This window comes from Colletotrichum karsti (assembly GCF_011947395.1).
Source record: "Colletotrichum karsti strain CkLH20 chromosome Unknown Scaffold44, whole genome shotgun sequence".
Taxonomy (NCBI): domain Eukaryota; kingdom Fungi; phylum Ascomycota; class Sordariomycetes; order Glomerellales; family Glomerellaceae; genus Colletotrichum; species Colletotrichum karsti.
Window position 1 is genome coordinate 410,534 of NW_024065944.1, and position 27,802 is coordinate 438,335.

Below are 27,802 nucleotides of genomic sequence, written 5' to 3' on the forward strand. Positions count from 1 at the left end.
CCCCCCCCCCCCCCCCCCCCCCCCCCCCCCCCCCCCCCCCCCCCCCCCCCCCCCCCCCCCCCCCCCCCCGCGGCGAGCGGTGATACACGCCGACGTAGCCTAAATTGCAGCGCACCAGTCCCGGTCAACTGCGGCCCGCAGGTGGCCACTTAGCCCCTACCACGTAGATTGTTGTCGGTTTCAGCCGCTGACACACCGCCTGTTGACCCTCTATTGCCTCCAACGACAAGGTCCTGTTTGCCCGCCAAGAACGGTGAACGAGGAGCTTCTCAGCTGAGGTCGTCTTACCGTTTCTGCAACACACTTGTCTCGTATGACGGGTTTGGGCGGGACAGATGATACCGCAGAAGAAAGGAGAGCAAAAGCCCCGAGCGATCGTGCGATGAAGTCTTGAGACGATCAGCGTTGTTGGCGACGATCTACAGACTGTGTGTACTGGCGTGCCTGGAGTCTGGACTCGCGGTTTGAGGCTGATTCAGTGAAGATAAACAACCCCCGCATACTACCGCAGGAGAGCGGAGTGTGTGGTCGCATTGACGCAAACCCCGCCTCTTGATGAAGAACATCTCCACACGTGCTTCTGGGAATCGGGACAGCTGAGGCCATTTTCAGCTCCTTTCTCCTCATGTGCCCCAGTAGGGGTGGATTACTGTTGCTATTGTTATCGATCATTCGAAGCGGTACTCAATTATGTCGGAAGTTACGTTGCTTCATGTTGAGTCTTTTGCCACATCTCATCGCGAGCAATGTCAGCTTGCATTCATGTAATTGCTTGAGACGAGCCTTTTCCCCTTAAAATCGCTCGATCTGATCGACGCTATGAAATGATAGATGTGCTGTCTTCATGCTTCAATCGATCTTTGAGGCAACAGCTCTTAGACATGAAGAGACATGCTAGTAAAATGAGACTTCTGTCTAAGTTCTACGGGATGTGATTCCTTAAGCTTTTGCTGCTGGTAATCCTTTAAAGATGAAATACATTTTTCTTAACTCTGGAAAATGTGAGGTGTACCAGGTTTTATTCTCTGAGGTTTCCTTTTCTAGCGACCCACGGCTCACTTTCTATGGAATACTATCTTGCGTGACAGCACGAGGGGAATAGAATGGGGAACTAATAAAGACGCCTTCTTGACATGAGCTTTTCCTTCATCTGACTTGAGACTCATCAAGCCCTGAGAAAGCATGTGAGACGTGGAGGAAATGAAATGAGTTCTCCAAGTCCAATACTAAGCCGTCTAGACTATGCCTCATTCCAAGGCATTAAGTTCTTTATGAATTAAATGACACGCGAAGCTGTTGAAAGTGTATGTAGTGACGTGAAGTTTTGCCTACACGTCATAGATGTTACCTGAGTTGGCATATGTACTGTGTTGTAGGGCGCATAGAAACTCAGTCCTGCTGCGGCATTTTCAACTACCTTCACGAAAATCATTCAAGATGCGCGTTACAATGGAACTTATTGACTATTCTTGGCCCAAGCCTCCAATGCTACCGAGCACAGACGACGGGCTTTACGAGTTGCTTATTCTGTGATTCAGTTTCATACCGACAATGGCTCCGAACTCATGTTGTTGAATCATGATTCATTTGAATTGAATAAAAAGAAGTCACTTGAAAGCAGTCGGATGAGACTCAACACTGAAGACGAGTGAAAATTACTACGAGATAGAATGATACTAAATGCGCAATACAAGACGCTAAATGACTTGACGCTGGCAGCTCATTTTCACGTACTTCTATGTACTTGTAAAGAGTTCTGATAAAAGACCTTTTTCTTTCTTTTACGTGCCCACAACTAGGATGAGTCGTAGATTCGTTCCTAAGTCTGCAGCATTATCAACGAGTCTCTTTCTAGACACCAGGAATGATTGGAGGGCTTGTCTGGGCCAATGATTGCATATGGGCGTTGTGACGGAGTTGACTGGATGAGCCAACACCTCAGAAAGCATAATGCAGAGAATCGGTAGTCGTGAAAGACTACCGATCAGACGCAGCATTCAATGACTCGCTTCCTTCCACGAGAATCAGAGTTTAACAAAAGCTCCGTAGACTGCCAAGAAATCGACCCGGTAATATGTTAGCTTACATCGGGGTTTGTTTTTGGGGACTTTAGTCTGCATCAAATCGTTCCGGAAGATCGGGATGGTCCCAGTTGCTAGTCATCTTCGGCTGCAAGACGACCTAAGCGCCTTTAAAAGTCCAGCTTCTCAACTCTGCGACAGAAGAAAATAAAGCCCGCCCAGTGGTAATTAATGAGAGAAATGAAGACGGCAAAATGCGAAAAGGACTTCGGAAGACAGTTTAAATTTGCTCATTCAATACTCGGTGCTCGCCGTGTCAGTGTGTCAAAGTTACTCTCTCCAAACGGAAGTCTTCAGCAACTCCTTACCCCTTTCGGCGGCCTTCATATCGACCCAGTTGGGATGACAGCGGCGGAACAGCCGCCATGCAAGCAATCATGATCACAAAGGCAACCTGCCGATTCCAGACTTTCATCAAATCGAGAGCCAAGAGCCAAGTATGGGTTCCCCGGCATCACAGCCCCCTTTCGCAGGAATCAGAGTTCGTGTCGTGCCATCTGATCTTCGCAATCGGTGTCCTTGTTCGTCTGATTGCCCTCTCCGAGTCAGTTCGGACGAAAGACGGTTACGGAAACCTTCAGATAAACAACATCCGCCGAGCCAACAGATATAACCCACGCCTAAGCGGATAAGAAAGACGCACCCGAGGAGACCGTACGCCGAACGGGTCGCCCCAGACTGTTCATCCCCTTTTGCCTCTTTTGCGCGCATGTTTCCACTGTTTTCTCATTTTCATTTTCGACTCCAAACCTTGTCATGGATGGCGGGAGTTGGCATCGTTGATGAGCCCCGTTCCGATATTAAACCCCCCAAAGTCTAAATCGTCAACTCCGGAACACTCGGGCCACACAAAGGTTCTCTCTCTGCGTGCCCCTTTCCTCGGCGCTGTCGTCTGGGATAATATGGCATGGAACCGGGTAATAACTCCACAAACGATATCACGACTACGAGGGATGATGGGGATCACGAGGCGGGGATGGGGTTGCTATTCGCATATTGGGTCGAAAGTCTGTCTTTCTTGGCCGCGGGACTTTCGGTCTTGGATGGATCAGGATAAATAAGTCGACCTTCGCCCTGCCCAAAGACTGGCTGCTTGCTCCTCACTCTTGAAGTCGCTCTCTTTTCAAACACATACATTCGTTTTCAACATCAAAATCTCAACATGAAGAGCTTCGGTACTCTCGTTCTCGCCGCGACCGCGGTGTCCGCCGCCGCGATCAACAAGCCCATCGAGCAGCGCAGCACCGGCGCCGACCTCGTCTTCGACGGCAAGGTCATCAACTCGGCGGCCTGGGACGTCTTCAAGACCTCCGAGGTCCAGGTCGCCACCGGCACCGACGGCCTGGCCGCGCGCCAGGAGGCCGAGCCCGACCCGAACCGCAACGAGACCAACCCCGACCTCGTCTTCCTGCTCCAGTGCACCGACTCTGTAGGCTTTGAGATGTGGAAGTTTCCGTGCAAGGAGTTTTGGCTGACTGAATGACAGGGTTTCCGTGGGGACTGCCTCGTCTTTGGCGCTCCTCCTGGATCTTGCGGTATGTGAAGGGTCTGGATATAGTGGCTGGAGTGGAAGGCTAATTGGCTTCGCAGTTTCGTTCTTCAACTTCCAGGCTGCCAACTCGACCGAGGTCAGCGACCGGTTCAACGACAAGGTCACCTCTTTGTCTACCAACACGGGCGGAAAGTGCCAGTTCTACAAGTATGTGCACCCAGCATCCATCCCACAATCTCCCGAGTTCGCATTCTAATCGCCCTTAAATAGGTTCCAGGGCTGCAACAACAAGGGCGACGACCGCGGCCTCACCTCCTCTTACAACTACAACCTGGCCGTCCCTCTGCCCGACGACCCTCGTACTGTCGAGTACGACAACCAGATCACCTCTTGGAGGTGCTAGATCAGTCATATCGTGACTGTGAAATTGCCAGTTTTGTTACAGGAGAAATTGCTACGTGGATTTTAAGCGACAAGACTTCAAGGGAGAGAATGGCTATTGTGTCTACTGGGTGTATTTAACATCAGTGAAAGGCATATAAGTCACGTCAGCTTGCTAGAAAAGATTGAAATGCCGGCGCTGGTACAAATTTCAAAGATTTATGAATGACGAATGAGAGAATTGGCTGAATGATGAACCGTGAAATCCAATTGAATAGCTTCACAAGAAACGATTCAACCTCATATGGGCACCGACACCTTGAAACTCACTCAGCATGCAATAGGAAAATTCAAGTCAGTTGGTGGTTCCGTGAATCCTAAATGAGAAACATCAGAGACCGCCATTGGCGTTTTGTTTCTAGGTGTAATTTACTCATGGTGCCGCGAATTCAGCCGCCATGCATCGTTCGAGCCTGGGGCCCGTTCCAATATGAGCCGAATAGCCCATTTAATAAATATACCCTTCAGCTCACGCAGTTTAATGCCATTAAATCACGGAGCTTCCGCAAAACCCGTTGGGTACTGACGAGAACCGGGTAAAGAGAAATATTGGTGGGTGAACCACGCGCGAGGCACAATTGGCTCAACTTGATCGCATCCGAATGAGCAGATATTCCAACTGCGGCTTGAAATGGAATAGCTTTGAAACCACCGCGAGTACTTGAGTATAAAATGTTACCAAAACGCCGCCTATGTTTTCTTGGCACATAACGAGCGGCAGGCAAGCTTTTCAGAACCCTTCAGTAAGCTTAGGAAAGACCGTTCGAAATGCAGATTCTCCTCTTCTTGAGCTTATTCCTAAGCTATCATGCTTCGTCAGTCACACAATCCCCTGCGTGAGACATTGCTAAAACAATACCAGGACCGTGCTCGGCCAGATCACGCTGACCCCTTCCACGATCGACCGAACACGAAGTCCAACAGTCACCAAGACGGTCACACAGTTCGTGACAAGCATAACGACTTCGATTTCCACCACGGCAACAACTACAACAGTGACTGCCCCGGTCACCGTCCGCGAGACCACGACCACGACCACAACCGCCGTAGCGACCAAGATTGCGACCACTACGCAAACGACCACTCAGACGACCACCGCTCCGTGCTCATCCGTCACTTGCCCCAAGATCACCTCCACGGGGACCATCTGCAAGAGCTGCTTCGTCGCCCAATGCACGACCACGTCGACGGTCACCAAGTCGTGCGGCTGCCCGGGCGCTCTGCCGACGACGACTGTGGATCTCGGATGTGATGTGGACGACGTTTGTAATAAGATTGGGTGTAGGACGGTGTATGCTGTCGCTACAAAGGCATGCTAGATGGTCGGGAATGCTTATGTGGTTTCGGCATCCGTGTATGGATCCGAGAAAGTGCGAGAATGCGAATGGTTCTTCTGCGATGCACTCAGCTGGGTTTACGGTCAGATGGGCTCGTGCTGAAAGTTAGAGGATGGTCTATGTTCTACACCTAGTCGACGTCGAGATAGTCTCCATCAACACACAATTTTGTCCATTGCGTAGCCTGCGGCTCTTGCATCTACACAACAGTAAGAAACAGGAAAAATAAGATGTTGATAGCCCCATTAACGCACAACAGTCCGTTTGTTATCCTTCCAGTCTTAGCCAGTGTCTTCGCAAACCAAAATTCCAATAACCTCGGACACTGTGGCATTGCTTCCTAGTGTTTGCTCTACATTTGCTTCTCTGGTTGCCGTTGCGTACAAGCTCGATAAGAAGTCCAGTATCGAGCTCTCGACTTCTCCGTCGTATGCACACAGCTCATGTTGAAGGCGCCTCGGCACGGCATAGTATCTGCGGTCCGAGGCTTCAAAAGCGATCGCCTCCGAGTTTGGTTGCTCATAAAGCCCCCAAAAGTCTTCGGAATGTGACTCGTTGAAGACGGTGAGCTTGCGGCGAAGTCTGGGGTCGACAAGCCAAAGCCGTATCCCAGAATCAGCTTCCCATGCACAAGTCAAGAGGGTGTACATATCAGACCAAGTAACATAATACTCGTAGGAATCCAAATATAGATAAGGCGGTATACCCGTGGTTTCTTGTTCGATCTTTTGGATCTGCGCATTCCACAACGGATTATAGTTAAACGCAAAATGCGTGATCCGTTTGCCGCTCCATACTTCGTTGAAAGGCATGTCGTCGACTAGGGTAGCGAAATCATGCCAAACTCGTTGTTGAATGTAGATGAGATCGTAATGAGGATAAATCGTAGATAGTTCTTTGATGGAGTTCTGCCTCTTTTTGCCGAATGGTTTCCGGGTGAGTCGTAATCGCTTCTGATTCGCCATCTCAAACCCGAAAGCAGGTCCAGGTTCTCGGCCCGCGGATTCGATCTGCTCATCCAAGGGCGCCGATGTTTCGTTTTCGTGGCGGCGATACAACGCGGATCTTGAATCTCTGCATGCCGTCCAGAGCCCCACGGCAGTAGCGTAAGTTGACGGGTTGTTGCTGACCCATGAACATGCGAGTGCGCTTTTAGGTGACCTCGGCGGGTAGAGTCCGTAGGCATCTGGATCCGATATCCTCAAAATCGGAAGGGCGCAGCTGTCGGTTTGGTCTTCTTCTTCTTCATGCGGGTTGAACGGCGTGAAGTAATGAACGCCGCGGCAAGCCGGACGGCACGCGGCGAAATCCCAGATAGCATCGCGGAGCTCGGGTGGGAGACTGGAGAAGCAATGGAAGTTGTTAAGACGCATGTTTATTGTCGCAAGAGCCAGCAGCGTAGCTGTTAGCCTGTTTTGAGCTGTTGATATGGTCTTAGAATCAGAATTTGGTGCGTTTTCGACGCGTTGGCCAAAGAAATGGACGGCATGTCTTTTATATCCTCCGATCAAGCTATCAAGGTAGAAGTTTCAGACTGTCCACCTTGTAGGTTCAGCATGTCAACTTCCCGTGCTCAAAGTTTCACGGTTCCAACAAATGAACGCAAGGAAAGCATCAATCAAGGTAGATACAATGTTGGTAGGTGTGGAGGAATTGTTCCTCAGCCACATCCCCCTACTATGCTTTATATGACTCATCTCGGTTCGCTGAGAAATTTTGCTCCATCCATTGAGCATATACCTTCCTGGTTCCGCCTCATTCGACTTCGCTGACTGTATTCACAGTGGCGCGTCCCAAGAGATGGATGGATGCCACTCGCACTTTGAGAGCCTGTACGTCTTCAAACTTCGGCTACTGGAGGGCTGTGGGAAGTCTCTGCAATTTAAATGTCCTGCATACCTTGGATGACCGGAAGCACTTGGTTCATCATCATGGAGAGGTTATGGATGGACGGATGGAGTGTGGGGGGATGTCTCGATCACCCTGCCCTGCTCTGAGGAGTGCCCATACTGACGGTTGGAATAAGCCATGCAAATCCAGGCTGCAGCCCGGCGACGGGAGGGTACAATCCCAACCCCATCGCGCCCCGTCGTGGGTAAGGGCTATCAGGTGGATGTCACCAGTGTTACCATGCTGCGGCAAGACAGGGGCCGGGGCTATTCCTATGGGGATGATAAGTCACCTTCTGCTTTATACTTCTGGAACTGGATGTTAACTTACAAACACACGATTAACCGCAATGTACAGGTGAAGGTCGGCCAGTCAGGGTGAAGCAACGGGCAGCAGCCGGGGGCAACTTCGAGGCGGAGACTTGGCCTGGAGCTGTCAACGCGGGATGGGAGAAGTCTGTTCCATAATAGAAAACTTGGCAGAGATTCTAGCATGTGGAAAGATTGGTTATTCTTCAGCCATCAAATACCACGAGACTGTTGAAGATAGCACTTCCCTGGCGTGGATCGCAGACTCACCGACATGCCTTCTCGGTCCGAACTTCCGCGCTGTGGGCGCAAGGGCTTCCCGACCTTGTCATGAACCAAGTGGATATCATCCGAACACACCGATTAAACATGGGTTTGTTTCTTGATTAAGCGAGTACCTCGGCCTCTCCCGAATTGACGTAAAAAGTGGCATCGGCCGATGATGTTGCGATTGTTGCGATGCCCCAATATCAGGCCGTCTTAGCTACCAAGGCGGAGACCATCCCACTGGCAGATGCGACCGGAAAGGGCTAGGAGAGAAAACTTCAATCTGGGGCCCGGAAACTGCAATTATGACGGCCATTGGTCCCAACCTCCGTCGGTGAAATAGTCGGGACCAACTCGTGGGAAATGAAGTCAACACTACTGCGTTTCGATGACATCAAAGCACGGTTGCCTCCATGATTGACGCGGTTAGCGAAATCGCGGGGGCGGGGATCGTCAGGTTCAACACGACCAGACCCCGGTCCTCCCCTCACGATTCCCCGCAGTCGTCGGCACCATCAACACCGAGCGCGTCCGTCCGGATGCTACCCTGCGTCCAGGGCAGGAAAACCAGACGAACATGGGGGGTTCGTCCAGGGCGCAGGGTTGCGTTGGAACGTTTAAAAAGATGAGAGGCGCGGTCGAAGCTGGAGTGGTCCGTTCCGCTGCGGCTTTCGAGTGGTATCGCCAATTGGTTGTTCGATCGTGTTGCATCCAGTCAGGTTTATCACGATGAGATTCGGATTGAAGGCCGGCGGCCTTTTGTGGCTCGCGGCTTCGCTGCTTTCCGGGTCGCGTGGTGTTCTGGCTCAGGAGGATGTTGACTGGCCGATCCTTGACAATGGCCTCAACGAGATCGTCCAATGGTGAGTGCTACCGAACATGTTTCATCGAGGTTGACGCTGATGCAGGGGCATGCAGGGACCACCACAGCTACATTGTGAATGGCGAGAGACTCTTCGTATTCTCTGGTGAAGTATGATCTTTCTTCCCTTGGGCATCAAGACATGAAGCTGACGATTGCAGTTCCACTACTGGCGTCTTCCAGTGTTCGTTACACCATCGTCGTTGTCGTGATTGAGACTGACAATATTCAGCCCCGAGTTATGGAGAGACCTCCTTGAGAAGATCAAGGCTGCTGGGTGAGGAAATCCAGAGCTTGCTCCGAAAACCTCAAGTCACTAACAACAACCACAGCTTCAATGCCTTCTCCATCTACAACCATTGGGGTTACCACAACCCCACGCCGGGCGTCTTGGACTTTGACACCGGTGCTCACAACTTCACCTCCATCATGACCGTCGCCAAGGAGGTCGGCATCTACCTCATCATCAGACCTGGCCCATACGTCAACGCTGAGACCAACGCTGGAGGCTTCCCGCTGTGGGCAACCACGGGCGAGTACGGTTCTTTGAGAAATGACGACGCGAGGTACACCGAGGCATGGACTCCCTACTGGGCTGAGATCTCCAAGATCATCAAGCCGCATTTGATCACAAACGGCGGAAACGTCGTCATGTTCCAGGTATGTCCGGGTCAACTATGGTGACTTTCTGTACTGAATTGACAACAATCTAGATCGAGAACGAGCTCAACGGGCAATGGAAGGATATCCCCAACAGAGTCCTCAACCCACCCATCGCCAACTACATGCAACTGCTCCAGGACAGCGCGAGAGAGAACGGCATCGATGTGCCTCTGTCGCACAATGCCCCCAACATGCGTGGCTACTCATGGTCTAAGGACTTCTCTGACGCGACTGGAAACGTCGACGTTGTCGGTGTGGACAGCTACCCGTCTTGCTGGAGCTGCAACTTGAGCGAATGCACGGGAACCAACGGAGAGTACATTCCCTACTTGACCCAGAACTACTTCGACTACTTCACGGTCCAATCGCCGTCTCAGCCCAACTTCATGCCCGAGTTCCAGGGTGGCTCGTACAACCCATGGGGAGGACCGGAGGGCGGCTGTCCCACAGATATTGGTGTTGACTTCGCAAATATCTTCTACCGCGATCTGATCTACCAGAGAGTCACCGCCATCTCGCTGTACATGATGTTCGGCGGCACCAACTGGGGATGGCTTGCTTGCCCTGTCGTGGCATCAAGCTACGACTACTCGTCCCCGGTCTCCGAGAACAGAATCATTGGGGATAAGTTCTACGAAACCAAGCTCCTTACTCTGTTCACCAGAGCTGCCAAGGACCTGACGAAGACGGAGAGAGTCGGAAACAGCACGTCCTACTCTAGCAACCCTGCAATCACCGTTGCAGAGCTTCGCAATGTCGACAACAACGCCGCCTTCTACGTCGCTCGCCACTCCTACTCCCCGTCGAACACAAACGAGGCCTTCAAGCTTTCCGTCAAGACTTCCGCAGGTTCTTTCGCCATCCCCCAGCACGGCAGCTCCATCGCCATCAACGGCCATTCTGCCAAGATCATTGTCACCGATTTCGCCTTCGGTGAGAAGACCCTTCTGTACTCGACCGCCGAAGTCCTCAGTTACATCGTCGTTGATGGCAGTGAGGTCATCGCTCTTTGGCTACCGGAGGGCGAGTCTGGCGAGTTCGTGGTCAGCGGATCTACCACCGCCGAAGTAGTCGGAGAGGGCAACGTCGGCGACTTCAAGACCTTCGCAGGAGAGACCAACGTGACTGTTGCGTACACCCAGAAGAAGGGAACCACCATCGTCGACCTCGGAGACGGTTCGCGCGCTGTCTTGCTCGACCGCAGCGCCGCCTATCTTTTCTGGGTTCCCACTTTGGACAACGACGTTTCCGCTCCCGCAAACAAGACGGTCTTTGTTCAGGGGCCCTACCTGGTGCGCTCGGCTGCTTTCAACGAGACGGGCCGCAGCTTGGCTTTGGCCGGTGACGCCGACAAGGAGACGACCATCACCGTCTTTGCCTCCGAGTCGCTTTGCGGCATCACCTGGAACGGCAAGAAGGTTGAGATCACCTCGAGAGAGGGCAACGTCTTCACGGCCAAGATCGAAGGCCCTGCCAGCTTCGAGCTCCCTGCCCTCGGCCCGTGGAAGGTCCACGACAGCTTGCCCGAGATTGCCACCGACTACGAGCCTACTTCAGACTCTTGGGTTGGTAAGTATCCATTTCATGTCCCTGACGAACCCTTTCCAGATGCTAATGTCTTCCAGTTGCCGACAAGACAAACACCTCCAACACCGTCAAGCCAGCCTCCAACAACCCCGTTCTCTACGTCGACGAGTATGAAATTCACGTCGGAAACCATATCTACCGCACCACTTTCCCCACCACGGAGAACCCTCCCACCGGTGTCTTCCTCAACCTCACCGGCGGCCTCGCCTTCGGCTACTCCGTCTGGCTGAACTCGGAATACATCGGCTCTTACCTCGGCCTCTCCTATCTCGGCGCCGACGCGAGCGAATTCTCCTTCGAGAACGCCACCCTCGCCACGGAAGGCGACAACATCCTCGTCGTCATCATGGACAACTCCGGCCACGACCTGCGCGAAGCGGCCCTCGCCCCCCGCGGCATCACCAACGCCACCCTCCTCGGCCCCGACGCCTCCACCTACAAATTCTCCGAATGGAAGATCGCCGGCACGGCAGGCCGCAACGACCTCATCGACCCCGTCCGCGGCCCCATCAACGAGGGCGGCCTCTACGCCGAGCGCATCGGCGCCACCCTCCCCGGCTTCCCCGACGAGGACTGGGAGACGCTCGCCTCCTCCAACGAGACCCTCTCCGTGCCCGACGCCGGCATCCGCGTCTTCCGCACCGTCGTGCCCCTCGACGTGCCCGCCGGCCTCGACGTCTCCATCTCCTTCAAGCTCACCGCGGCCGCGGAGGACACCTTCGCCTCCACGCAGGAGGGCTACAGCAACCAGCTCCGCGCGCTGCTCTTCGTCAACGGGTACCAGTACGGCCGCTTCAACCCGTACATCGGCAACCAGATCTACTACCCCGTCCCGACGGGCATCCTCAACTACAACGGCGACAACACGATCGCCGTCACGGTGTGGAGTCAGTCGCCCGAGGGCGCGGAGCTGAAGATCGAGTGGCTGACGGACTACGTTCACACGTCGAGCTTCGACATGACGTTTGACAGCGAGGAGCTGAGGCCTGGATGGGATGAGAGCCGTCTCCAGTATGCTTGAGGCTGTGGATGATTTCGTCTGTCGGGATGGTCGATTCTGGCCGAGTAGATAGTGATTACCTGCGTAATAAAAGTCGAATTCAATCATTCTTTCACGATAAAATCCTACTTTATTTGATTCGCTGGAGCAATGCTGATTGATTGGGCGCACGTGTTTTGTCCCCCTCCTTTTATCCCCCATCCCCCATCTGTTATCTACCTCCGGCCCCGGTGCCCCCAAATTCCAATCACGGCCACCCCCAAAACACCAAGACAGACGTAATGATGCTGCAGGTAGCCGTCCGTCTAAGCATCCATCCGCCTCCCACAATGAAATCCCCCTCCCCGACGAAAATCTCATCCCCCCTCGCCCGTCCCAAATCCTTCTCCCGTTCTCGTTCACCGTGACACGACAGCATCCCCCCTCGCCCAAACTCTTCTCCTCTTCTCGTCCACCGTGACACGACAGCTGTTCCCATTTCCCGATGGCTTCCACGACAGAAACACAACCGCAAAACCTCGACCTCTCGGCCTTCCGCCGCCTCCCGGCTGAGATCCGCCTGCAGATCTGGCGCTCCACCCTCGAGCCCGACCTCGTCGCCGTCTTCCCCCTGCGCGACCTGCTCTCCCGCCGCCGCCGAACGCCCGTCATCTCGCGCGTCAACCGCGAGAGCCGCCACGAGTTCCTGCGGCTGCACGTCCGCTTCGGGACCAAGACCCGCGTCGACCAGGAGGGCTTCGTCGACTCCGTCTATCTGAACCCGAGGGTCGACAGCATTGTCCTCGGCTCCTGCAACAAGCCGGGCGTCGCCAGCGCCGGACCGCTCGTCCACGCGCCGGTTCTGAAGGAGAAGGACGCGGGGATGGTGAGGGAGGTCCGGCTGCACCAGGCCAACTTCGTGGGCACCCCGGGTCGCGGGGTGTGGGTTCCGCTGAGTTTCGAGACCGAGCCGTGGATGTCGGCGGGGGATGACGGGGTGGTCTCGGTGATGCTCGAGCGGCCGCGGCGGTTCCCGAATCTCGAGACGGTCTGGGTCGCGAGCGTGTACGAGACGAAGACGGCGTGGGAGGGTGCGGATTATCAGGGGGTGGTTGGGATCCGGGGGGCGAGCTTTCGGTGTCTGCTTGACAGGGGCGAGGTTTACGTGGCGCCTATCTCGCAGGGGGAGTTTGAGGAGGGCGTGAGGACTTTTCGGGACGGGACGGATCCTGAGTATGTTTCTGTCGTGAAGGTTGGGATTGAGCGAGGGGAGGTTGAGGATTTGAAGCTGAAGGGATGGGAGCGTGTGGTTCCTGCGGCTGACGGGGTTGGCGGTGCCGGTGCTATGATGTGGAATGTTGTCTGCGGGTATATCACTAGGCGTCTCTCGTAAGGGGATACTGGGCGTGAAGGGGGGACGAGAGGGGACGTGGTTGATGTGCTGATTGAGGATAAAGGTTCTAAGCGGAATGGGGGGCCGTTTCTATCATCATTGCTTTAGTTAATTCATCGAAGATCATAAGGCAATTCCCAGTCTAAAGCCAAAGTTGATTGATATAACGAGTAAAGCGAGAAGACGCTATCCCAACCAATGCTTTTGGCATTCAAGAAGATGTATCGAGCCACCAACGATTACCAAAGTGGCCTCCTTCGGCTATATACCAGTGTGAACCAAAGCCGTATCCCCGTCTGCGAGTAGAGATATCACGAAACCAAGCGATCCTTCCGAACCAAACCATCATTCCAAGCCAAGCCATCCTTCCAAAGCCTCCGTAAAGTTCAGTGGCTTTTCCAAATGCCGTGCGCGAGGTCTGAAGTCATGTTCGTCCGTTGAGGGACCACTCAGGTCAGGCGGAGCTTGATGTAGTCGACGCAGACCTGCCAGTTGTAGCACCACACGTCGGGAGCCTCCTCGATATCGGCCACGGGGTCGTCATCAGCGTCAGAGACCTTGTGGCCCTTCTGCTTGATGACGGCCTCGAAGGACTCATGCTTGAGCAGCTCCGCGAGATTGTCAGAGCGGTCGATCTTGATGCGGGTGAGGAAGCTCTCCTCATCGTTGAAGTGCTTCTTGCCGGAGCGGGCGTTGAGCCAGTCGCCCTCCTGGGAATCGCGGATCGGGTTCATGAAGACCAGGCCGGTCTGAACATGGTAGACGATGTCGAAGCCGTAGGCGGTCGACTCCTCGTCCTTGAGATCCCAGTCGTACTTCTCGCTGGACAGGGTGATGACCTCGAGATTCTTGTAGATGAGGTCAGTCAGGGGGAAGCGGTCGATGTCGTCGACGGGGCGGTTGGCAATGGCAGGGTCGATACCGAAGTAGCCGGCCGAGCGGGGGATGTTGAGGTCGGCAAGCCAGACCTGCTTGAGGTTGTTGACAAGGACGGGGTTGAGAGGGGCCTTGATGAGGTCGACCAGAGTGTTGAGCTCGTTGGTGTCGTAGCCCAGGGTCATGGTGTCATGGTGAGGGCTGATGTACGTGTTGATGGAGAGGATGCCGCGGGTGGGCTGAGGGGTAGAGACGCGGATGGTCGCGTACGTGGACTGAAAGACGCGGCGGATCTGGCGGTTGACGTGGGCAATGGCCGGGACGGGAGGACGGAGGGCGCGGTTGTCGAGGTCGGGGGCGACTCCGATTGTGCGCTTCCGGACTGGGATTTGCTCGATGATCTCAGCCCAGATCTCGTTGGGGAGAAAGGGGCCTTGAGAGGAGGCCTGGGCGTTGTTGGTAGCCATGTTGTTGGAAGCCATGTTGTCGGAAGCCATACCGTTAGCAGCCATGTTGGTGGTAGCGATGTTGGTGATAGCCGTGTCGTTGACAGTCAAGTTGGCGGTAGCGATGTTGGTAGAAGCCATGTCGTTAGCAACCATCTCGTGAGAAGCCATCTCGTTGGTAGCCATGTCGTTAGCAACCATCTCGTTACCAGCCATCTCGTTGGCAGAGATCTCGTGAGAAGCCATCTCGGTAGAAGCTATCTTGGATAGCAAGTTGTGTAGCAAGTGGTGTAGCAAGTGGGTGATAGCTGAGTGGTGATGTAACTTGGGTAGAGCTCGGAGGTTGTTGTTGTGGGAAAGAAGAAGTTGGAAAGAAGAGGATTGAAAATCTTTTTCTGGTTGTTTCTTTCCATAAGTAATATGTTTGCCTTGCTTAGTCGTGGAAGAGGTCTCGTGCTGTGCCCTGCCTAGTCGTCAGAAGGCCGTGTTATTCTGCTCGTGGTGTGGTTGAGCGACTCGTCCATGGCGATTCCACAAGTGCCTCTCCAGGTACCCCACCTTAGTAAGTGACTGAAGAGATTACGTTTACTTCAAGAGGACATGTTATCAGTATCAAGCAAGAATGTAGAAGTGCGTCCATCATTAACAAAGCTCTATCTTGCACAACTATAACTTGCAGGCACAATTAACTATCAGCTATTGAAGGTGGAAAAGGTCAACCTAAGAAGCCCTCAAGATACTAAGAAAGAGACAAAAGCCACAGAAGAAAGCTTAGATCAATGATATATACAAGTGTTGCAGAGAAACATGAGAAGCATCATCGTCTCAAAGGGCAAATAGCTGAAAGACTTCATTAACACGGGACTAGAATGCTAACCTTCACTTTCTCTTGCCAAAGCCTTTGAAGGCTGATAGAATTTGATGTGATTATGCACTTCCAAGTAACTGGAAGGTATGCAGAAGTTTTCACATGGACCAGACGCAAGGCAGTGAGGTTCCGGAGCCTTCCGGGGTGGACGTTGTGATGTCGGAGCCGAGCCCGGCACCTGACCCGGCCCCACCTCGGAGGCATCGCCCAACAAGGAAAGAAAGGAAAGAATCCAGCAATACCAAGATGCATTCCGTAGTCCTTTGGCTGGGCACTTTGATTTTTTCTTTTCATTATTCTATCAATGACTACATACAAGGAAAGGCAGAAGAAAGGCTCAAGTTTGGCCATCTCAGCTCATCCCAAAAGAAGCACACACTCCAAGGTTTCGAAGCTTCCTGGCACCATCTCACGACATCGCCCGCCAACATCAGATCCGGGCAATTGCAAGCCTCCTATCCCCGTCACTCCGGCCAAGCTCCGTTGCTACAAATCGAATTCGGAGTCTTATACCACGCTTGGTGCGGTCGCCGCTAGAGCGCCAGGCGGGCTGGCTTCTCCACAGGCCAGACGAAAGCGGCATGTTTTCGGCGAGTTCATCACCCCCCACGCGAGCCAGGCGCGCTGTGCTGCTGGTCCTGCTGGTCAAGTTCATTTCTAACTCATAGGTAGATCCAACTGACGAAGCGATTCTTCAAATACTTACCCATGAGCTGATGACCCGGCGCCAATGAGATACAGTCGACTTCCATCTTGTCTCGCAACGCCCCTTACAGCCTGCGCTCGCCCCCTCAGCGTCTCAGAACCAGAATGACGTGAGAGCAGAACATCAAAACCACGTCCGCCCACATCACGAACCACCAAGACCATCTCCCAGGGAAAAACACAGTCCCAAGCAGCCCGCGGGCACCGAGAAATGGGGATGAACGGGCCCTTTAAATGCGTAACGCCGTCGATTGACGTCGTGGGTGTCAGCAGTCTACACTGCCCAGTGGTCCTTACGTCCGCTAAAGCCGCGAACGTGGAACCCGACAGCGCTCCAGCGCTCCAGCGTCAACGGACTTGGACATCCATCAATGGAGAAAACTTGCAGTCGATGTGAGATATAAGTCTCGAAAAGACGTCGCAATGGCTCTCCCAGCAGCCGAATCGCATCACAAACTCCCATTTTCGATTAGCTAAAGAACGGCCTCGAACTCTTTACACAATGGTCAACGTCGCGATCGCGGGCGGCACCGGCGCCGTGGGCCGGACACTCATCGAAGTGATGGCGGCGCAGACGAAGCACAAAGCCTTCGTGCTCACCCGCAAGGTATTTCGACCTTCTCAACGAGCCATGACGAGAGCAGTATAAGATGATGAGAAACAATTCTGACATTTTGTTTCTGCAGGCCCCCAACCCTAAGGAAGAAACCCTGGCGCCAATTTACCAAGTCGACTACTCCGACATCGAGGCCCTCAAATCCTTCCTCGAAGAACACGACATCCACACCGTCATCAGCGCCTTCGGCATCACAGCGACGTCCCTCGCGACGTCCCAGCTCAACCTCATCCGGGCCGCGGACCAGTCCTCCGCCACGAAGCGCTTCATACCCAGCTCGTTCGCCATGCGGTATCCCGAGGAGTAAGCAAGCAACCCCCCGGGTCCCGAACCCTCAATCTCCCACCTCACTAACACGCGCGCGCACCACGCAGCGGCGTCAAGATCCTCCCGCCCCTCGAACACTACTTCACCTCCCTCACCCTCCTCTCCCAAACCACCCTCGAATACGCCACCGTCCTGAACGGCACCTTCCTCGACTACTTCGCCCCGCCGACCCTGAAATCGCACCACCCGCACTCCGTCATCGTCCTCGACATGGCGCACGCCGCCGCCGCCATCCCGGGCTCCGGCGACGTCGCCCTCACACTCACCTACACCTTCGACGTCGCGCGCTTCGTCCTCGCGGCGCTCGACCTCCCGCGCTGGCCGGACGACCACGAGCTGCGCGTCGTCGGGGACGAGGTGACATTCCACGAGCTCGTCGCGCTCGCGGAGGACGCCAGGGGGGAGAAGTTCGATGTCGTGTATGATACGGTAGAGGACCTGCGGGAGGGGCGAATCACGGAGCTGGAGGGGCACAAGGAGAGTTACGACAAATTCCCGAAGAAGCGGTTGCAGGCTTTCTTGGCGATCTTTGAGCTGTGGATGGCGACGGGGCTGGGGAGGGTCGAGAGGAGGGGGTCGTTGAATGAGATGTTTCCTGAGATTAGGCCGTTGACGGCGGGGGAGATGATGGAGAGGTATTGGAAGAGGGGTTGATTGGGCTGAAATACAATGGTCCGAGGGTGATTTGATCACTTTGTAGTTCGAGGAAAAGGCTGTGTCTCGGCTGTGGATGCTTGGGATACAGACGCTGGAGTTGTCTTGGATCGCGAGGTGTGACGAGTCAGTGTAAGTTTTGGTGGTTTCAATCGACGTGACAGCACTGAAGCGCGGACATCGTTACAACACCACCACCACCAACGAATACCAAAATTTCAAGCATATCTACATTCTCAGCGGCATCCGAAAAAAAGAAACCAATTCCACTTCTCATACAACAACAATTGCCAAAACAAAACAGAAGTCGTTGCTTCCACTAACTCAGCCCCCAATATGCGAGAAAAAGGCAAAAACAAATGCGACCTACCTAGGGATCGAACCTAGAATCTTCAGAGTATGACTTGAGAGCCGAAATCTGACGCGATGCCATTTCGCCAGCAGGCCCGACTGGATTTGATGACTAACACCAACAACATCGTGGGTTAAGTAGGGTAGCTAGCTGGAGCATCGGAAGCGAGTGCTTGTCCCACTCACGATGTGGAGCCTGCTGCTGTGCCGGGGTCACGGTCAATCGTCTTTGTCCTGGACACGATATCGCTGATGGTTCGCACGAGCTTGTGCTCCCAATGGAGAGAAACTAAGTGTTCGATTATTGGGTATCAACGAGAAACATTATTCAACTCTCACTCCCCCGCAAGATCCCACCCGCCTACCTCGCCGCCTCGGGGTCCCACACCGCCTCGATGATACTCATCCTACACCCCTTGGGCCTCAACACGCTCGTTAGGACGAACCGCTCGTCCGCCGCCTTGAAGAGGGCGCGGTACTCCTCCTCGTTGCGCTCCTGCGCGTTCAGCACGGCCAGCATGACCATGTCCATGCCGCGGATGACCCGTTCGTCCCACGGGTTCTCGTCCCCGGCCCGTCGTAGGCAGTGGTCCTTGATGACGACCCTCGCGCCGGGCTTCATGGCCGGGACCAGGTTCTTGAGGATCGAGACGGCGTAGGGCGTAGAGTAGTTGTGCATGATCCATCGGAAGAAGTAGACTATTCGAAGAGGGGGGATGTCAGCCTCTGAAACAATGTTTGTACGTGGATTGGCAGATCTCACCATCGGCGTTCTTGACGGTCTGCTCCGTGAAGAAGTCGTGCGCCATGAGCTCGATGCGCTCGGCGATCTGGGGGTCGTCGGAGACCGGTTTCGGCGCGGAGTCGATCGTGTTTTGGAGGTCCTGCACCACGAACTTCATGTTCTTCCACTTCTTCGCGAGGTCTACGCACACGAACCCCTGGCTGCCGCCGACGTCGACCAGCGTGCCGCCCCTGGCATCGACGTCGCCGAAGTCGTATGAGTCGACCAGGTGCCTGACCTCGTAGCCCTCGCCGCCGGTGAGACTGACCATAGCGCCGCCGAAGCGCTTCGCGCGGGCGGGGTCCTTTCCGAACGTGACGAACATGGGCTCCTTGTCTACGGTGTCGAAGGCGAAGTTGAAGCCGGTGCGGGTGAGCGAGGTGGCTTCGGGGTACGCCTTCAGGGCCTGGAGGACGTGGGCGGAGGCGGGGAAGTTGTCCTCCAGGTTGTATCCGACCCAGTCCTGCAGGGACCGGTCCTCCGCCAGCACGCGGGACGCTGCGGTGTGAGCGATCACGCCGGGGGACGGCTCGCGGAACATGCGGTTCGTCATGACATGGCGGAGGACGCGGGCGAGGTTGACGGGGTCCAGTGAGGTTTTGGTCTGGAGTTCCGACAAGGTGATGGTGCCGTCAATGGGGACCAGTTTTGCTGCGCTGTGTTAGAGCATGGGATCTGTGGATCTCGAGAAGTGTCCCTACCAAGGCCGAAGTGGTTGACGAGCTGAAGACTGAGGCTGTCATGGTACTGCCGGAGAGTTAGACCTGTCTGAGAATGAGAGAAGATCAAACTTACGCTCCACGCTTTCCATCTCACGTCTTCTCTCGGTCCGTGAACAAGGGCTTCAAGCTCTCTCGTTGCGAACATGATCTCCATGCGACTCTGTTGAATGTCGTCGGGGAGCTTCGGAAAATCGAGGGGGCCATTAGGATCGAGGCTTGGCAGTGGCAAGTCATTCGCCCTCATGTAAGTCTCCAGCTTCTCGGTCTCCGCAGCGATTTTCTTTGCAAGCTGTGTCATTCTTGACGATGAGCTTGTAGCCGCCGTTTTGGTTGAAGCATCTGGTGCTCCGTTGGTGACTCCATCCTGAGGCGTGGTCGCTGGGGATACAGAAAGGCCGTTCTGCTTCATGCCGTCGGTTTCACTGGCTTTTGGTGAAGAATCCGGAAGCGAAGAACTGTGCTTGGATTTGGTCATGTCTTATGGCAGTCGCAGTTGCTCCTATTACAATTACAATGCTGTCGGCTTCTTCCAAAGTCAGCATGATCAAACCCAGAGATGCGACAAGAAGGCTGCCAACGACTGCCAGGCTGCGACTAGAATCTCCGCAGCGCCAATTGGAGAATGAGCCATGGTGAGCTACCTCAGCGCCAGCTTCTTTGAAATGGCAACGAGCCAGCCGTTTTGCTAGGTCTATCTCCATGGTAAAGCTAGGTGCCTCTCCGGCAGAGACCCGGGGCCTAAGGCGGCGTGGGACAAGAAAGAGGTCCATGATTACTAACCTTCAATCTGAAGTCCCGGAGAATGTCGTGTCACCTGTACTTGGACAAAGGCAAAATTTGGGGCTCGATTGTGTCCCCTGCGGTGATACCACTCGGGCCGTTACAAAACGAAGAAGCCGGAGGTCTCGAACGTGGACCCGAAGGTGTAAATAGGGAATCTTCCGGGTTGGATCGCGAGAACTGCAAGCTGATACGCAAATTCAATCGCCGTCAACAATCAGGCCACCGACTTTCCAGGAGAGATGAACGACTCGGCAACGTTTCGACCCAACAGTCTGGGAAGGAATTTGTTTTAAAGGATGGACCCAGGTGTCAACATTGACCACCCCTGGACAGGAGCGGGACGAGACTGGGATGGGTGCTGAATCGTTGCGACGACATCAGCTAGCGCCGGTCCATGCTTTAGAATCCGACGCCATGGCATGGGGTTGCCGTCGATTTCTTGTTCATCGTTGGCTTCCTTGTCCTCCGTTCTCTTTGTGACTGTTGGGCTAGAAGTGGCCACCCTCGGGACTAGTCTGCCATCCCGAAGCCACGGATCGACGATCGCGGTAATGATAGCCCAAGCCCGGTCTGGCCCCGAGATGTCCGTCTCTTTTGAACGGTGTCTCCCCGCAAGGACCGTCAATAGTTGTGTCACTGGAAGTAAGTAGCGAAGAGCGCAAGAAGAGGGGCAGTCGAAAGCCAGGCTTGGCAAGGGTGTTAAATGTAGGTAGGTATCGTCGTATTGGATCGCCAGCGAATCCTTGGTTATTTTGGACTATACCCAGTCTGGGCATTCATCCAGTGATGGTGGTGTTCTGGTGGTGTGTCGATGGAATCTTCAGTCGTCCGAACGGGATACGCGGCAAAGAGATGTCGATGCAGCAGCGGTGAGTGAGAAGTCAAAGCATCCTTCGGCTGCAAGGAAGAAAAGACAGTGACAGGGAAAGAGACGGGTCGGAACGGCATGCGCTGTGGAACGCCGGCAGTTGGGCTGCAACCCCGTTTCTGGCCAATCACAGCTCTTAAAACCGGACACTTTCAGTGGATATTGGTCCACTGCCTCCTAGGGGTTCCAGCATCCTGGAAATGCACCTGCTTCCTTCATCTTTTCTTCAACAATATTTTCACTCCCATCATTGCCTTTTTCTTTCAATAGGTACCTTCAAAACCCTCGAAAAATGCGTCGATATCTGAACCCGATCTCAGCTGGAGATTCTACGGCCGTTTGACGATAACTAGGCTGTTCGAAAACCGGAGGCTGTACGGGCGTAACGGCGAAGACGACCAGGTGTCCGGCATCGCCCCATCTGCTTGCGGCAACAGCATGAACAACTTGCTGGGTTTATGATATCCACGACGCTCCATCACGCAGCAGATTCTTCACCCGATGTCTCTAAGCACTTCACGGCCTGTATCTGTGGACAATTGTCTCTTAGCATTGAGATGGCTATGTAGCTGGCGGCTTCTGCGCGTACACCACCTTCAACGGCATATACATCAACACCGAATTATCATGATACGCCTTCCTCACGTCGACGAGGAAAAGCTCCGTCTGCTCGACCGACCAGTGCAATCCCCGAGTGAAGGGCCCCAGAGCAATAGCCTGAAGCCCGTCCAGCAGGATGGTCCGCCAGTACATCCCCACCGTCTTGAGCACCCGATTCCGCGGCCATGTCCCTATCGGCACGTGGAACACTCTCTCCGTCACGTTGACGAAGCCTGCATCTCGCATCATGCTGGCCAACTGGTCCCCTGCCGCCAGTTCCAAGTCGACTCCGAGTTCCATAAGTCCTTCGCCCACCAAGCCCCAGTACTCCGCCACTGGGTGTTTCGCCGACAGCGAATTGTTTGCAGAAGCTGGGAAGTGATGCATTTCCTGCAATTCGATCCATCCTCCTGGTTTGAGATGTCTGTTTTTCTGTCAGATTGGAAATAGTGGTTCGAGAGGCTACAACTCACTCCATCGACCTCTGGAACAGAGTCTTCCAGTCTTTGATCGCCACGACGGTGTGACGAGAATGGATGTAATCGAAGTGGTTGGTCGGATACAGCCACGAGCTCTCAACATCATCGACCTCGAACTTGACATTAGGCGGCACCCAATCTGGTTGAATAGGACTGAGATCCACCCCGAGCACCGTCGAGCTAGGATACTTGTCGCCCACTCACCTGCTGTCAGCATAATCGGACCATCACCGAAAGACTCTGGAACTTACTCTCGATGGCCCACGCGCCTGTTCCCGTCCCAATATCCAGCATCTGCTGCGAGCTGTCTGAGATGGGCGCAAAGTGGAGTCTTTGGCTGAACAGCAGCTTCACCATCGCATGCTTCATGTCCTCTCGTTCCTGTTCGACCTCGTCGTTGGGAAAGTTGTACAGTCCTTCTCGAAACCGATGATACCTTCGCCCATTTTCGTACAAGAAGTCTCGCACCGACGACGCGATTGATGTAGTGGCGTTCGATTCCGTGTCCGTCTCATAGCCTCCATCGGATGGGGCCGTGCCGCCCAGCAACGAGGCAACGTCGCCGTCGGGTACAATGAAGCCCTGCGCTTGCGTCGTTGCCTCCGATGATTCCGCTGCTTGCTGTTCGGCAGACATATCTGGGAGAATTGGTGTTCCATTGGGATGGGTCAATGGCCTGATTGCCGATGGCACTTGACTTCGGTGCAAATTGCTGCTGATACTCTCAGGTCCTGATATCCTGGCGCGACCCTCACTTCCGTTTCCATGACTGGGCTCTGGCGCTGCACTAATCGACGCACCCTGCTCCCGCCGTCTGCCTCTAATTTCAATCGGTTCCATGTGTGAACCATTGGCTCCGCCAAGAAATTGTCGTCTCGAGATACCAGGCAAAGTTGATTGGGACGTGTGATGGTCAGAATCCTGAGGGCTCTCATCCTCCTCGTCCAGCGCCGCAGACCGCCCGCTCATCGCTGAGATCCCCGTTCTAGACGTCTGTGGAGGGCTAGAATCGTTCGACAGTGTTCGCCGCAGGGGGAATCGTCTTCTTCCGCTCGCGGTCAATGTCTCAGATGCTAGACAACCCATGTCCGCCGTGTATCCCGCCTCGTTCCCAGAGCTCTCTGGCTCGTCAAGTTTTCGGAACGACATGGACGTGTCGGCATCATAGAGATCCATATCCAGTCGTTTTGCACGATTTCCCCCCGGCGTAATGTCTGTCGCAAGATTTCGGCGTCGTCGCTGCTTTCTCCTCTCTCGAGACTGTCGATTCGATGTCGTAACTAGAATTGGGTTACAAGGAGACCAAGTTTCGATCACATGCTCAAACTCCCACAAGGTGTTCAAGGTTCCCAACTGAACAGGCGAATGGATCCTTTATGACGGCCCATTCCGAACACCGGCGTTGACTCCAACCCATCAAACAGTTGGGGAGCCCGAGGCCGTGCTCAAACAAACGGGAGGACCTCCGCACTTAGATCCCGCTTGGTCGCAGCGCACCAGCGACCGCGATGCCTTGGCCGATTTGTTTTCCCCAACCTTTCAGCGAATCCTGAAAGACCTTGCACGAAGATGCAAACAAGCTATGAGAAACTCCTCGCCTACATTACCGGCGCAAATCAGACGCCATTCGAAGACACTTCTTGCCATGATCGTGGGCGGCATTACTCACCACCGGTCGCGAAAATAAGCTCAAATTGTCGCCAAGGCGGGAGGATTCCGTTGTTCTCGAGCTCTGCCGGTCTGGTGTCGCCGATAGGGCCCCTGTCGGTGCGAAATCTAGTTTACGAGATTCTGATACATCTGCATTCCGAGCTGCGTCGGAAAATGAACGTTTCTGAGCTAGCTGCCTGCTGAAGGGGCCCGATTACCAGTCGCCTGATTTCTCCGTGACGCACAGATGTGTCTATCAAGTCCACTCGCAAGACACGAGCATCGCGAGCAAGTCTTTCGCGAATTTTGCGAGTGCTGGCTAACTCTCGGCCATCCGCTTATTCGTCTCCAAATGAGGGGACCCCGACAGAAGACGCATCCAAGATCACACCCTGCTTCAAGAGCCTCTCCCTTAGCGGCTCGTAGGGAACCTCCTGCATCCCGACTCCCTTCTCCAGCGCAATATCACACGCGTTCGCACACGCTTGGCCAAGCGCGTAAAACTGATGCTCCAATCGAACAGCACCTGTCATATCGTCAGCCAGATTCACGGACTTCATAGTCACCGTCTCATCGACACCTACCGTATCCCACATGCGACGAGCTTGGGCACGTTACGCTGACCAAATTCCCCGCCTCCTCCCTCCGCGGCACCAGCGCGCGGTACGCGATCCCGAAAGGGCGCCACCGGTGCCCGTCCTTGAAAATGAAGCCCTCGTTGTGCACCCGGCCGTCCCGAAGGATCCTCCGCACGCTGTGCGTGTCCGTTGGCCAGTACGCGACGGCTACCGGGTCCGGAACCTCCGGGGCCCCGTCTTGAGAAGCCGTCGCTTCTGTGACGATGTAATCCGACACCATCCGCCGCGCATCCCGTACGTAGAGCTCGTATGGAAAGTGCCCGTTGTCCGGGAACTCGTCGCGGCAGTAGCCGAATCTAGACCACTCTCTGCGTATTGGTTCCTAATCGCCGTTAGTGAGGCACGGAGAAGCACGAGAAGACTGTTCTTACCGGTACGGCCTCGTCCGTCGCGAGAAACCAGAGAAACCCCTTGGTGAACCTTGCCGTCTCCTCCAGAATTCTTTTGCGCCCCTCGTACGAAGCGACGGGCCACTCATCGTTCATCCCCAGCAAATCCGTCGACAACGCCCCCTCGCTCCCGATCAGATCCGTCTTCCCGCCAGGCAACCTCTTCTTAGGCGCGTAAAACTCCCCGCCGGCCCTCGCGAAACGCCTGTGAAGCTCAAAGTGCGCGGGATCGTACCCCTCGGGCTCCGTCAACGGGATCCGGTTCGCGGGGTCGTCCGTCAGCGGCAGCCGGTACGAGTACGACTGCAGATGCGCGTCCCCGGCGCCGGGCTGCCCGAACGGCTCCGGCGAGATGCCGTACAGCAGACCGCTGGAGGTGTCGCCGGGCGTGAGGTACGGGTCGATGTCGACGTCGATCTGGCGGTAGAGCGTCTCCGCGCGCACGCCGGCGAGGGACTCGGAGTATGTGGCGGAGGACTCGCGGCCGAGGGTCCAGGTTATGCGGGACGCGGCGAGGAGGTCGCCCTCGTAAGAGGCTTCGACGAAGATCTGAGGAAGGATTGTAAGGCGTTATCTTTGCACAACACCTGGGACGCTCACCTTGCCGGAGATACTCTGCCCGTTCTCGAGACGGATCGCCTTGATGGTCGTCCCGTCCTTGACGACTGCGTTCTTCTCAACGAGGCGAGACTACCACGCTCATCAGCACCCTCCGTCGCAAGCTGAACACACAGCAAAACCCACCTTGATGATCGTCACGGACGGGTTCTCGGCTAACCAGTCCCTGATGACCTGCTCGGCGACCCTGGCCTCGAACCGCCACACGTCGGGGTCCTTGAGCTTCCCCTCCACGACTTGGTTCAGGCGGTCCAGGCGGCCGTAGTGCCGGCTGATTCTCTGGTGCAGCTCGAGGTTGAGACCGCCGAGGGTGGTGCTGTTCTGGAACTCGGCCTGGTTGTCGATGTCTGTTGCGCCGAGGCCGTTGACTTGGATGCCGCCTGTGAGGTAGTTAGCGAACCTGATCTCGAGCACGCCTGGGTAGGGGATAGATACCAATGTGTTCCTGCGGTGAGACCAGCGCCACGGAGCGTCCGAGTCGCGAGGCCTGGACGGCGGTGGCTACGGCGCCGGAGGTCGAGCCGTAGACGACTATGTCGAAGATCTCGGGTGGTGACATGGTGCCGGCGTGCCTTGTGCCGCGAGACTGGAAGAGCAGATTGTCGAAGAGATCTGATTGGCCCGTCCGCCGTGAAAGAGTGCACGCACGCGGTGACGAGGAGGACGGACTACCGATTCATATGCTCGGCCGGAGACTCGCCGCGGGAATCGTTCACTCGCTATGATGCACGGGTATTCCGAGGTCGGGGGCGAGGTATCCACGATGTGTTTGGGATCCTGGAGATTGGGGGAGGAGGAGCACGAGCGGAGCCGACCCCGCACCCCCGGCCTCCGGATGCGGGGGGATCCGGGGGGGCTCTGCCGGTGCGGAGGTGGCCCGAGGTGATTTTGGAAAAGTGAATAGGCAGAAAAACTGGTTTACCGGGTACTCGGAAGAATATTGAGGCTGTTTTTGAACCTGGTAATTCTTGTCAGAACCGTATTCAAGCGGTATGTCTTTGGGGAAAGTATTCCCAGGGATTAAGACGCCGAGCGGGTTGGCGGAATGGCGGGGTGGGGCCGCCAGGGCAAGGTGTGGTTACGAAGGATTCGTTATGGGGTCGCGGACGTAACGCGACGTCTGGAGTTGGAAATTTTAGTCGCCTGGGTTGGGGTTGGGATTTTTTCTTGCCCCTGGTGAGATTGGATATCCTGTTGAAGGGATTGGGTGGTTGGTTTTGCTGAGAAGGCGGTTTTGATCTCTTTGCATTTACTTCGTTAGGTTTCTGTATCCTGACGTTTCTCGAATGCTCAACATATGCCTCGTCAGTAGCATTCTTTCGCGAAGAGAATATCTACTGTCGACATGGCCGTAGATGGTCTGCGACGAGACCATTCTGCATTTCCTCTCGACAACGCACGGCGTCGACCACGGCGTCGGCTCGCAGATCGCAACCGTGTCACAGAAGACAAGCCAACATCATCACCATGTGAGGCACGTGTCTTGATCGTGATCACGTTGCATTAGCGAACTCCATGGAAGAAAACACTACCGGGAACCCGGCGCCGAATCCTTCAACAAACCACTGGTTGATGATTCTTCCCAAATGCACACTTACGTCGGCAGCTCTTGAACTCCTGAACTCTTGAACGTCTGGGGAATAGGCTGACTAGCCGACCATTACCATTTGGAGATGGCAAGGTAATTCCTCTCCGCGTGTTCTTGAGTCGTCAATTGGCCCTGGACCCCCCAACGGATCCACGTATAACAAAACACGGCTCTCGTCCATAATCCTATCCCCGTCGTAAACCCCGGCTCGAAAGAGCCATCTCAACCCTGTTCATAGGTTGGTATTCTCCACGTCGTCTCGCGTTCCCCACAGCATCCACCCGCGAACCCCAAATCCCAAGTTGCGGGGGAGAGAAGCAGACGAAAGATGTGGAGGAGGAGTCGTTCCCGGGGTCCGGTTGTCGGAGTATTGCCGGCGCCTCTGGCTCGGGTATCCGAATCGAGAATCAGGGATTTCCAACAGCAGTTTAAAAAGTTGACGAGTCCCCATTAGTTCTCTCAAACATCATGTCGTCTCACCAATACCGTCGAAAGACTTTTCTCTGTGAACCTTAGACACTTCGCTAGCGGATTCCGAGA

The 27,802-nt window shown here is 54.9% G+C and overlaps 7 protein-coding genes across 7 annotated transcripts; 3 read left to right on the forward strand and 4 right to left on the reverse strand.

Annotated features, from left to right (window-relative positions):
* Positions 1–3,243: 3,243 nt before the first annotated feature.
* Positions 3,244–11,949, forward strand: CkaCkLH20_11004 (beta-galactosidase b; the record flags this gene model as incomplete). The annotated part of the gene is made up of 12 exons (XM_038893718.1): positions 3,244–3,510; positions 3,568–3,616; positions 3,672–3,780; positions 3,844–3,969; positions 4,877–5,280; positions 8,532–8,679; positions 8,735–8,789; positions 8,840–8,862; positions 8,911–8,955; positions 9,011–9,338; positions 9,392–10,910; positions 10,967–11,949. 12 exons carry the CDS (start codon positions 3,244–3,246, stop codon positions 11,947–11,949), a joined length of 4,056 nt encoding a protein of 1,351 aa, XP_038741054.1.
* Positions 11,950–12,412: 463 nt separating this feature from the next.
* On the forward strand, positions 12,413–13,300 carry CkaCkLH20_11005 (uncharacterized protein; the record flags this gene model as incomplete). The annotated part of the gene is made up of 1 exon (XM_038893719.1): positions 12,413–13,300. One exon carries the CDS (start codon positions 12,413–12,415, stop codon positions 13,298–13,300), a length of 888 nt encoding a protein of 295 aa, XP_038741055.1.
* A 449-nt stretch (positions 13,301–13,749) lies between these two features.
* Positions 13,750–14,895, reverse strand: CkaCkLH20_11006 (uncharacterized protein; the record flags this gene model as incomplete). Its single annotated transcript, XM_038893720.1, has 1 exon — positions 13,750–14,895. The coding sequence occupies one exon, from the start codon at positions 14,893–14,895 to the stop codon at positions 13,750–13,752; it is 1,146 nt and encodes a 381-aa protein (XP_038741056.1).
* A 1,802-nt stretch (positions 14,896–16,697) lies between these two features.
* On the forward strand, positions 16,698–17,792 carry CkaCkLH20_11007 (NmrA-like family protein; the record flags this gene model as incomplete). The annotated part of the gene is made up of 3 exons (XM_038893721.1): positions 16,698–16,802; positions 16,882–17,114; positions 17,186–17,792. The coding sequence occupies 3 exons, from the start codon at positions 16,698–16,700 to the stop codon at positions 17,790–17,792; spliced, it is 945 nt and encodes a 314-aa protein (XP_038741057.1).
* Positions 17,793–18,504: 712 nt separating this feature from the next.
* CkaCkLH20_11008 (O-methyltransferase) lies at positions 18,505–19,947 on the reverse strand (the record flags this gene model as incomplete). Its single annotated transcript, XM_038893722.1, has 4 exons — positions 18,505–18,842; positions 18,907–19,578; positions 19,629–19,674; positions 19,723–19,947. 4 exons carry the CDS (start codon positions 19,945–19,947, stop codon positions 18,505–18,507), a joined length of 1,281 nt encoding a protein of 426 aa, XP_038741058.1.
* A 1,914-nt stretch (positions 19,948–21,861) lies between these two features.
* On the reverse strand, positions 21,862–23,015 carry CkaCkLH20_11009 (uncharacterized protein; the record flags this gene model as incomplete). The annotated part of the gene is made up of 3 exons (XM_038893723.1): positions 21,862–22,324; positions 22,374–22,578; positions 22,631–23,015. The coding sequence occupies 3 exons, from the start codon at positions 23,013–23,015 to the stop codon at positions 21,862–21,864; spliced, it is 1,053 nt and encodes a 350-aa protein (XP_038741059.1).
* A 1,352-nt stretch (positions 23,016–24,367) lies between these two features.
* CkaCkLH20_11010 (uncharacterized protein) lies at positions 24,368–26,233 on the reverse strand (the record flags this gene model as incomplete). Its single annotated transcript, XM_038893724.1, has 6 exons — positions 24,368–24,555; positions 24,614–24,989; positions 25,039–25,605; positions 25,657–25,746; positions 25,801–26,054; positions 26,110–26,233. The coding sequence occupies 6 exons, from the start codon at positions 26,231–26,233 to the stop codon at positions 24,368–24,370; spliced, it is 1,599 nt and encodes a 532-aa protein (XP_038741060.1).
* Between the last annotated feature and the right edge of the window lie 1,569 nt (positions 26,234–27,802).